The sequence below is a fragment of the Merops nubicus genome, unplaced genomic scaffold (genome assembly GCF_000691845.1).
Source record: "Merops nubicus isolate BGI_N331 unplaced genomic scaffold, ASM69184v1 scaffold26177, whole genome shotgun sequence".
NCBI classification, from domain to species: domain Eukaryota; kingdom Metazoa; phylum Chordata; class Aves; order Coraciiformes; family Meropidae; genus Merops; species Merops nubicus.
Window position 1 is genome coordinate 65,291 of NW_008620783.1, and position 11,903 is coordinate 77,193.

Sequence of the window (11,903 nt, forward strand, 5' to 3'; positions counted from 1 at the left end):
AATGATCTCATAAGCAAAGGATTTGTTCTTTATTCTTTAGGAAGACTTGAGATTTAACCCAAAACAATTCCTTATGAAAAAATTCCCAGGCAATCAACGTTTTTGAAAAAAAAGAGAAAAAGCACCAAAACAAAATTAAAAACAAACAAACAAAACACCACCAAAACACAGCAGAAAAAAAGTTTATCTTAGGAAAAAAAGAGAGGGAATCAAATTCTGAAGGCTTGAATTCAGAACCTCTATTTTATTTTGCATGCTAGCAGAATGGGAAAAACAACGTAGGATTTGAATAGATGTCTACAAAACATCTCTTAGGAGCAGGAAAACATTTGTTCAATTAAAAAAAAAAATCCACATATTTTCTGTAGACACACTACATTTCAGCTTTTATTTTTCTGTTAAAACAGAATCTGAACAAACAATGGGATGGGAATGAAACTGAAAAATCATACACAATTACATAATTAAAATCAGTCAGACCAGAAAGTTATAAAAAAACCCCATGCTTACAACAGATATGCGGTTCCTGACTGTAGCTTTGCTCCCTCCCAGAAGCAGTCCAAAGGAGTGATAATTAAGCAAGGATAAAGATACTCTATGATCTGTCAAAATCAGAAAGAGGAAAAAGTTACACTAGAAAATAATCCAAGCAGCACAAGCTGCATCATGAGAATACAAAAATCCTATAACTAAATGCCTGCTACACGTACCTGGTCCATGTAACCTGCTTCTGTGATGAGTTCTCCTGATTTGTAACACAAATGTTCCAATTTCCACTGTCTGTAAGGAATACAAAGACCAAATATTTATGTCTCATACAATTACTGAAAAGTTATTTTAAAAATATAACAGATGTTTAAAATTGCAACTTATACACACATATTGGCCTCAAGCAGCAAATCACCAAGAAAGGCAAATACTACTCACCATAGGTACCCCACACCTCACAAATAAACTGAAGGCCTTGCATTTCGTAGTTACAGACTAAACGTTTGTTTCAGTCATTCTCACATCCTCTGTAAAACTCATTACAAATAATGGAGCTGCTTTTGGATGTACAGGCTAGTCAACAGATGCCAGAAGCACAGAAATCCATCTTTGCATAAATGAGAGTGCTTGTGACTGAAGATACCACTCAGTGGCACAAGTGAGAGAGAAGCTGGCATCAGTTCAGAGGACTAGGATATTTCCAGCTGGCCCACACATGCAGGAGAAAAGAAGCCTTTAGGATTTGTGCCTTCCTTTTCCAGCTATGTTACAGCTTCCAGTGTCACAACTTCTAACACCTTCAACAAGGCAGGACCTGGGTAAAAGGTATCTGAGCCTCTGCATTAGTTCACTGAGGCATTAGTTGGATGTGCTGAAAACGTATTCTAAAAGGCAGGGGGCTTCAACGCTTGCAGACAGCATCCCTAAGCACACCATCAATTAAGTGGTAACCTTGAGGGATCCACTTTTCAGAGAGGCATCTCACTGGCCCAAAATTGGTACCTTCTTAAAGTCCGCTTTTCTTATTTTTCTGTTGGACAAGACACAACTCCCACACAAACATTCTGAAGGCCAATCTCTAATACATCTATGTTATTAAACACCTATTATTCCACCCCCTGACATTTCTCACACAGCTGCACTTCTGTTTATATCCAAACGGCTGGAAGGACAGTAAACCATGCTGCTGCTCAGTCACCCTGTACCTCAGGGTGGTGTCCGTGAGTGCACACAACTCTGCTACGGAAGGACTGTCCCTGTGAGGAGTGCTGTCCGTAACAGGCGGTGGTTAAGACCATGGACACCAGTGCCCTACCACGGCAGGTGCTGGACGAGCGCTGCTCACAGAGGGTCAGTCCTGGAAGTGCTTCCAGCACCACTCAGCCCATCTTGTTTGTTAAAAGCCAACTTGCTATTTATGCCACAATGTCAAATACTAGAAAACAGTGATATGCAAATCAAATGTGCCCTGAAGTACTAACCATTTAAAAACACCTTGAGGGAAGCACGTGCCCACTTTTTCACTGTCCCAGGTGACCAAGAAAACTTCTGGTTTTCCCCTTACCTGTTGTACATATAGACGTGTACTCTGCTGGCCTGAAGTGCAGAGTCAAGGTGCTGTCGGAGTGCTTCTATTGTTAGTACGTTAGCACCATCTTCCTGTGGAGTCTGGATCATGAGCTGAGGGTTAAACATGGCCTCTTCTCCAATCTTCTGCCGCGTGTAGTTTAACTCCTGACTCACTCGTCCACCAACTGCGGGACAGATAAACACCAACAGCTTTGTATCAGCAAGTAACTGCTCGCTCTGGATTCACCTGATGAGCCCTCTCCAGTCAGAAAACCTTGACCATGTGTAAGGGCTTCTCTGTTTCACACTGATCCTAGTATCATTCTACAACCAATAACAACTTCACTGTAGTAGCATTGCAATAAAAAAAAACATACTTCCATTAAAACACCACTACCTCTATGGCACTAAATCACTGATGTGTAAACTGGAGCCTCGAACAATTTTTTTCTACATTACAGCCAATATCCCATCTGTAAAAATTAAAAAGGAAAGAAAAAAAGAATAACCTTTCCCTTGCAGACCAGACCAAACCCTACGCTACAATTTCTTACACTTGTACAAACAGTCTGCTCCAATAGCATATTTCAAGATAAATGGCTTTAATTTACACTCTTTTCCTAAATAATTTGGCAAAGGCAGAAGGAGAATTTTCTCTTCAGTGAAAAAAAAGGGAGTGGGGAAAGAGCAAGTAAGCATGAGGAGTACTTTCAGCCTTAATGTAAAAAAGAAAAAAAAGTTCACATAAAGAGATGGATTAAGTTTTGTGCATAGCAGAAAGGGCTGTCTACAGCTAACTTAACCCAGTGGTCCAGTACTAGCACAACATGCTGTGATGCAGGAGATCATTCATGTGCAACATCTGTTTCTAAACCCACATGAGCTGAACTGTGTGCTCCATATTAAAACATAGTGAAAAATAAAAAAAAAAAAAAAGAAAGAAAAAAAAAAGAAAAAGGAGACTGCAAAGCCAACAGGCTCTAGAGGGAGCCATATTCAATTTACCTTGCCAGGAAATATTACATATGAATGGAAAATTATCTTCCCTCTTACAAAAAAGGATTCAGCCAGAGTTCATCTGTAACTTTCCCTGTAGTCTCTCTAGCAAAAGCATGTGGGAGGCGGGGACAATTAATTCAGACCATTAGCTGAATCAAGACCACATCTACATGAGGAGGACAAGAATACCACCAACATGTTGTTTCCATCCCTTACAATTTATTACCTTTATTGCTGTGCTAAATCCAAGCTAGAGACCTCCTCTAATTTGTTACATTTTTTTCAGTCCCAGTCAGCTTGGCACTGGAGATCTGAATTACTGCCAAAGTTTAGTTCTGCAACAGTGTGAACAGAAATTAGGCATGTACATCTATCTCTTCCCAGGTCGTGTAAGGGAAGACTGATCTGTAACCAGTTGGCAGTGTGGGAGTTGACATTCCTAAGCCTGAACAGGGATGTAGTTTTTCAATCACTTGGGCCTTCGACCCATCCGTAACCCCCCTGAGGCTAAAAGGACCACCAGGCAAGAAGCTGGGCCCCTGCATGGATAAAGCTGTTTGAATGAGACCCTCAACAATTAAACCATACAGTCATTCTGGCTTGAAGCATTGCTTAATTTCTAGTTCCAGAATTCTTTGAAGAAATACGTGTTTCCACAACATACTCCATTTTTTTTCCAGCCTGCCACATGTGGCAGTACCTCCTTCACACCAAGTAACAGTGAAACACTCACAGTAAGAAAAAAATAAAAATAAAAGTACAGCATCCTTACCTAGAGTCCCTTTGTAATTTCTTTACATCCCTCTTACTGCAGTGAGAGAACATACAATCATTGAGACTGCATATGCATGGTAACAAAGAGATACTGTCAATTTTTATCAACAATTAAATCCTAAAAATACTTTCATCATCAGGTTCATGTTCATGCTCACTGCTGTCTTTCTCCATCAATCAGCAGTCTATGATAAGCTAACAAATTTTGCTGCATCTCAGAGGAATATGTGGTGATGATAGGGGAGCAGTTATCCTAACCTGTATGTCTTGGAACCAGAGCTTGCTTTTGCAGTTCTTTACATGGCAAGTGCTTCCAAAGACAAAATGTCCTTCCCCCTCTTTTGTGTCTTAATTCCAGCCAAGACAATAAAGCCTCAGTTTTATGAGGATTGTGGAGTCTACCATAAACTTCTACTCCTGGTACTATACCCTCTCCCACTCCATCCACACTTTCCTTTTGAATTTAACCAAGACTTGAAGCAACAAATCATACTTCATGCAAGACAAAGGGCGGCATTCCTATCTCTGCTGAAAGTGACCAACTGTTTACTATCAACAGAAATGATTGCTTCCTAATCAAGGTCCTGTCAAACCACATTAACTTCACCAAACAAGGCAGATTTAGCTAATCAAAATTGCATCACACCAGTCAGTCATCAGAACAGAAGCTGCTTTTTTTTCCCTTTTAACACTTGAAGCTGGAATAGCGAAGCCACCCAAGAAGGCAGGAGAGCGTTCCAGAACTCAGCAGATCTGCTCCACACTCTTAAGGCATTACACCGTTTAATTACGTCTTTGATGGGTCTGTTATGTACATTTCTTCAGCCAATAGTGTGAAGATAACCCCCAGGCAAATATACAACGTAACACCCAGGTACAAAGAAATCAAAGTGTGGACTGTAGAGGAAAATTCTGACAGCCGAAGTCAGATTACATGAAGACAGACAGACAGACCGACTGGGGGCAAGTGGATACATCAGTAGCCTTTCAACATACCAAAAGCAATAAAGACCAAAAGGGAAGGAAAAAGAATTAAAAATTTCTACCAGTTATGTTTTCTTTTATTTTAATTGAAAGTTTGCAAAGATCACCAGAGGCTGCCATACCCGGAGATCTTAAGCCTCCGCCATCAGCACAATGAGCTGAATAGGCCCTTTTTGACAATCATGTGCTCTTGTTGCCTTTCCCCCCTCCCCCAAGACTACCCACAGCTGGTGCAAAATCCTAGGAGAGAAACCACCAAAAAACATTGCTGAAATGTACCTGAAGCCTCTGGCCTCATCATGCTCAAGATGTGTAATACTACAGAGTATTGTAATTAGTGTGCAACGATGCTCTGCAGAAAGTCATTCCTTACACTTAAAAGGGAAAAAAAACCACACGGGCCAAACATGCATCATAGTCATCATAGAATAGCCACACTGCAGGACAAACAATGTTATGGAAAACAACCACCAATGAACAAAATGCTGGTCTATTCTGTTTTTTCTTTATGGGCTCTGTTTCCTTCTATTCAGTAACAACATTTTACAGTCCAAATGCTATTGACTTACAATACTGCATGTATGGCATACAGTAGCAGTATTTCTCATTTTACTCCATATCAAAGACAGGCAGAACTATTTCACCTTAATATTCTGGTGACAAAATCCACACATCACTCTCCTTTGTCATATTTCAAAAGCCACTTGATGGTACTGGAGTCCTTTGTTACAAGATTCATTATGATTTAGTGTCTAGAAGGCCAAGTTGGTGGCACAAATTCCCTCAGGCCAAAATGCTGATTTAAAGAACAGATTGTTACATTGTCTTATGTCCAGCAGTAACGCAATGCAGCAGTTTGTACACACTTCCAGCAGTGCCATCAGATTCTGGGCACCTGCCAACTAGAAATGAGACACTATGCCATCTGTACAATTTAGCTAACAAATTTACAACAAAAAAAAAAAGGGGGGGGGAGGGGAAGGGAAGAAGCAACAACACCACAACAAAATAATACCACCAGTGTCCTGGTACCATTTCTCTCTTAAACTCTTAAATACTTATACCATTTTCTAATTCTCAGGAATGTGTTTGAAGGCCAGTGTCTACTTTTACTGACAGCATCTTTGTTGCTGAGTTTCTGTTTTTGTTAAAAACCTGTTTTTCCCAGAGAAAAGGAGTGTCTTCCCCTTCTCCCTCTCCCCCATATCCACAGGCTTCCTTCTTAGCTCTTTGTCAGAAGAGATGAGATTTGCTTTGAGCAAATTAACATCCTGTATCATGAAACTAACTGCTGCTCCTCCTGAACTTCCCCACTGCCTTGAGCAGAAGCTGGTCAAGCTACTAAACTCTTTGCCCTGAAGAGAGCAGTAATTGTCAGTATGGACACTAGGTTGCTAAGAACTATGCAAGGACCACCGTGTCTCCCTCCCCTAAGAGCAGTGAACAGCTGTCGGGTGGTAACAAGTTTTAGTCATCCTTAACTTGAGGCAGACCTGAACCCATGACCTAAAGGTGAAAGGCTCTAGATCCCATTACCAGGACCAGGGATCACAGTCCCAGTGTTTCAGTCATCACATATTAAAATGCTTCTGTGCATCTTAAGTGAAAAGCACCCAGAAAAACAAAATTGCTTGCCTGTGGTACACTTCTGCACAACACGGATGCACTCTCCTATCACATAAGAGTGAAACCATATTTGTTTTCATTGGCACCATTTCTGACAGATTTCCTTCCACTAACTTACTAAGAATTTTGAAGTTACTGGGTCATTCAGCACATGTGCTCATTTCCACTGCGAATATCTCACCTACACCTTTCTCACAACTGACATTCAAAATTTATATGGCATTACATTAACATTCTTTTAAAGAACTCTGGAATCCACCACTGGGAACTGCAATCCATTACACACCAAGTAGTGTGTAAGGAGTAAGTTTGATCTCTGCTACACCAAGAGATTGCTCCTAAATAAAGCAATGACTGACAGCCAAAAGCCACTGCTTGTTCATTTACTGTCCAGTAGCTCAAGAAGCATGAAATCTTTCTTTTTCAGGGCATCTTAACGACGTTCCGTTTCAGGTCACTTAAATTGCATTGCATAGCCTGAGATGCTATTATTTTTTTCAGATGCAAACACTAGCTCTATTAATCATTCAATAGGCAGCTTGTATACAAGCATGCGACAAGCAGCTTAGTAGAGAGCAAGCTCTCTCTAAAAAAAATCATGAGAGCCAAACACTTTCGATAAAAATGTTTGCCTACCAATGTGCAGAACAGACTTTGAGAAACCAAAACCAAGATTCCCAGAAATACCTACTGGTTTTGGAGCCTAAGTTCTTCTGTGAGGCGAGTGAACAGAGGAAAATTTTCTGTGGAACCTCCCTTCTGAAGACTATAGGCCTTAAGGTGTTTCCACCTGAGCACCTGTGGCAGAGAGCAGACACACTTCTTTGTTTGAGCGACACTTTTTTATTTTTCCAGGACTGTGAATGTGCAGCATTAGAGCAATCCAGCCCAACCTTTTGACAGTGACAAATCAAAGTGATAAAATTGTATCTCTAATAGTCACAGACACCTGACACAAACAATGCTTTCATTCCATGCATCCAAAAGACTCTGACTGTATTTGATAAATCAGACGTGTAGATTAGTACCCCTTACAACAGTAATTACATTGTGACCTGAGCAGCAGTCAGCAGGCAATCTCTGCAGCTCGCAGTACCTGTCATCAACACACGTGAAACCAACAACAAAGAGAAGATAAAAACCCTTCACGACTCAGTAATCATATAAAACCAGAGACTGAGAATAATATCCCCATGTGTTCACATGAGACTCACCCTTTACCAACCAATCCAAAAAAGCAGCCGCATACAGAGAGAGACAAGCACAGTCCAGACTGGCAAGAGGGCCAGAGAACCCCCCACTATGCCACGCATGCCACCCTGGGCCAGGGCTTGGGAGCACTGCAGGGCCTTGCCTTGTCACTCTTCAGCACCCTCCCCCTGCCGGGCTGGGTCTCTGTCTTCACACCTCTCTGCCTGGCATCCTACCTAACCTGTCCCCCTGAACTTGGGCTGCTGCTAGGGGTTTCCTCCTACTGCAGGTCCTCGCGCAGCCTCTGCTCCTGATGCTCCATGCGCACCTCCATCGCACGCGCACGCAGCCGTTACTCGGGAACTCCGACATGGAGCTAGCTTCAGCCCACTACAACAGCACGCAGATAACCCCCTCTCCTAATCACCTACTGGAATTAGAAGTGACCACACATGCCACAAGACAGAAGGCAGTGCCTAATGGCACCAATGACAATTTCCATTTTTACTGATTAAAGAGCACAGACCTCATGAGAAGAAAGCATGGCAGCCAAGTACTACTCACACAGGGCTGCAAACTGTAAAGAAACGTAGCTAAAGAGTTCTTCTCTAGCAAATACAAAGATTACCCTTGCCTCTTATTTGGCACAGAAAAATACTCCCCTTTTGATTTAAAGTTTCCTGTTGCTCTCTAGGGAGTTGTGTGCTTCTCATTCTGTCAGATGTCTGAGCTTGTCTGTGGTGCTCTTTGTCACCAACAGAACACAGTTTTTCTGCACACAGTAAGAGTTAGCACCCGATAGAAGGGCAGGGAAGACAGCACTTTCCTCAGAATTATCACTCTCTAGGCCTGACTGGCAGAGTACAGGGGTAAAACCATTCACTGGGAAGAAGTGCAAAACACTTCCATTGGAATTTAACCTCAACCAGTACAAAAAATGGGACCAGCTGGCATGCCCGCTTCTTCAAACTCTTCAAAAGCTGTCTACTGGTAGTGTCAGAGCTACTATTGGTTCACACAGTTGAACTCTGAATTTATTAACTGCTGACTGTAATATACATTACCATGCATTTCATGTAACTGATACTCTAACAATGCTAGGGATAGCTCTCATAAACTCATCAGGATTACATTGTAAAAAGGTTTTGGCTACCTGCTATGATTTTTTTCCGCCCATTTATTTAACTATGCAAAATAAAATCTTCATAGGGAGTGACTGAAATTGAGCTACCAAGAAAAAAAAAAAAAAAAATCTGTTGAGAAATTATGAGCTCACAAGAGCTAGAACACAGTGGTATGCAATCAGCATCTTAAAGAGATTACATGGTCATTCAATGGGCTGTGCAACAGCTCAAAGAAAAGTTATCATCTTTATCATGTAATTAGCCATGATCTATGCCAGCACTTGACTACAAGCAGCCAGAAATTCCATGCTGTATCTAGGTTTTTTCACATGGCATTTATTCTGCTGAATACACGTTATCTATGCTGTTATAGCTCTGTTATAGCAGAATAGCAACAGTTTTGGTAAGCCTGCAGCATTCTATGTCCCTTCCCAACACCCAGGCGGACGCTCTACACTTTTCCCTCTCCCCCATTATAATCTCTAGCAAACGGATGTCATCTGTCTAGAACACCATCACATCCCAGTGTCACTTCAGCCTCTCTTTAGCACTACTGACTTCTAGGAAAACCTAGAAGCAATGTGATTGTCTCAATCATTTCTGTCACACTGAGATGAGAATTAGGTAACACAAGATTCTTTGGTTTTGCTTAAAAAGAAAAAAAAAAAAAAAAGGCCTACAAAAGCAAACTACTGAGGCCTACAAGAGCAAAAGAAGTTAGGAAAAAACCACCACCACTGAAGAACTTCAAAAGGCTGCTCTTTATCTCCCAAGCCATCAGATGATACGAGCCAAGTTACTCTGCACACATGCTGGGGACGACTCCAGCATTGCTGTTACAGATTTCATTAATGCTGATGTGATTATGAATAGCAAAAATAAAAACACACATCAAACATGGTTTTTCATTCTGTTACAGTCTGACAATATTTAGAGTTGTGACAAGGACAGAAAGCTGTCTGCATACTCAGGACGACAGCCCAACAACAACTGCTTCTGCCTGTAGTGGGAAAACCTCCCTACAATTTTAGGAGATGATTCTTTTTTTTGTTCTAAAAATTAAATAAAAGGTGATTTTACATGTATCTGTGTTGCCCATAGGCAGAAAGATATTATTTCTCCCTGGGTAAAACAGGTTCCTAAAAAGACAAAAGACATTTGTTTTAGCAGAGGACTTTAGAGCCCTAATGGCTCGATGGTTGGACTTGATGATCTTAAAGGTCCCTTCCAACCTAAAGGATTCTATGATTCCTTAATGCATTTCCTGCTTGGTGCTCCTCTGGGATGAGAAACTGGAAAAGTTTAGTAAAAAAAAACCAAACAAACCAACCCAAACAAAAGAAATTGTACAGTGAAAACTTAAAAAAAAAAAAAACACGCACGCAAACAGCTTTGCAACGTACAATAATACACAAAACTACTACACACAATTCAGCATTTCCAATTACACATAAAATGCAGTAGCTGCTTACTGAGCTGCGACACATGTCCTTGGTAACAGGATATGAGCTGTTCACCTCTGGGTCACTGGTTCTAATCCCGCCAGGAACAATAGTGACCACAAGTTGTTTACCATCTGACAGCTGTTTGCTAGTTTATGTGAAATTACTTGGTGGTCTCAGTCCATTTCCTAGTGGGCAGGTGTCCACATTATAGAAAACCACCCTCACAATTGGCATCCTTGTTGACCACCCCAACAAAGAGACTGAGGAATGAATGGGCACGGAGAGCTAACTATCCTTTCTTCCAAAGACATGGTCCCTTCAGGTCAGAGCTAAGTCACAGCTTTTGGTGGAGAAGCCCAACTATTGAATTTTCTGGCTGAAGTAGCAAAGGAATAAAGGACTCCATACTCGGCTTTTTCCTAGAAATCCCAGAGACAGCCCATAGAGAGGACAGGCAGCTAATAGAGACTACTGCAAGTCCCCAGCAGTTTATGGTCATGTAACAGTTTACACCTGCTGAGAAGCAAATCTGAATTTTTATTTTTAGTAATTTGAGAAAACATTTGAGCACGATTTGTAACAGGCCCTAACCCTCAATTTGTAGATGAAAGTGACTGCGTTTCCAGGAGTTCTGCTGAGAAAGGTATGCAAGGGGCTTAAAAGTCTAAACCTAAGGATTTCAAAACAGCTGAATATAATTGTTTTAAGTTACCTTAACTGGAGTAAGAGCTTCTGCTAGGTAATACGTTAAAAACAATTTGTTGTGTTGTTCCACAGCAGTCAGCTTTCCTCTAGGCCCAACTTTTCATTTAACCTCTCGGTGCCCTTTCCTCAAATATGTAATTGTTTTCCTGTGTGGTTAAAAGCAGCATTTTTAAGCCTTTTCATCTGTACTCCTGGGACAGCACAAATTTCATCTGTACATGGAGTAGCACAAAATCTGAACTTTTTTTTTTTTTTTTTTTATGCAGTGTTTTTTAAAGAAGCAGCAAAGAGCAATGAAACAACTTTTGTCCAGAACCTTTTAGGGGCTACCGTTTCTTAAATAGTGCTTTTCGGAGACGGCAAAATTAACATATAGAAAAATTAAAGGAATGAACATGTTATGAAACAGCGTACAGTTTCTTTCAAGTGTTCCCTACCAGCTGCTTGCTGTACCATCTGTTGTTGCCTAAGCAGCTTCCTTCTGAATGGCTTTGCACTGAAGCAGAACTGCTCTCACTGTTGGACACAATCAGGTCAGGTCAGCACACCCCCCAGCATCGAACCTGCTGCCTGTCACAGCTCCCCCCACCTCGATATTTCTTGCTGGCCACCAGCTCTCGAAACAGTGCTGCATCTGTCAGGAGGCCCATTTTTCATAGTTTGCTTGCTATTCACACCGAGCAGCAAAGAGCGCATTTCGTTTTGTGCAGGGTGTAATCAGAGATTCCCGCCAGAGACTTCAAGAGCATGACCATATGGCCACGTTCATTTTGAAGCAGAAAGGGCTGGGAAGGAAAGCTAAACAGATGAACAAACGCACCCCGCCACACAACCTTTATTTTCTACCTCTGTCTGCTCTGACCACGCAGGTAATTTCCCTTCGCTACCAAGCCTGCCGGGCTACAACGGCCCCTCTGGGCGAGCCACCACTAGAAGCCCCAGGAGCGGAGGGCACGCCCCCTGGCTGGCGCTCGGGAGGCTTTACGAGGGCGTGCGG

General features: G+C 41.7%; 1 protein-coding gene across 1 annotated transcript in view; it reads right to left on the reverse strand.

The window, feature by feature from the left end:
• The window catches only part of PTCH1 (patched 1), a 38,754-nt gene extending 36,516 nt beyond the window's left edge, over positions 1 to 2,238 (reverse strand). Inside the window, 3 exon segments of the mRNA XM_008944202.1 lie at positions 511 to 602; positions 711 to 780; positions 2,054 to 2,238. Coding sequence (XP_008942450.1) covers positions 511 to 602; positions 711 to 780; positions 2,054 to 2,184 — 293 coding nt within the window. The 5' untranslated portion in view covers positions 2,185 to 2,238.
• Positions 2,239 to 11,903: the final 9,665 nt, after the last annotated feature.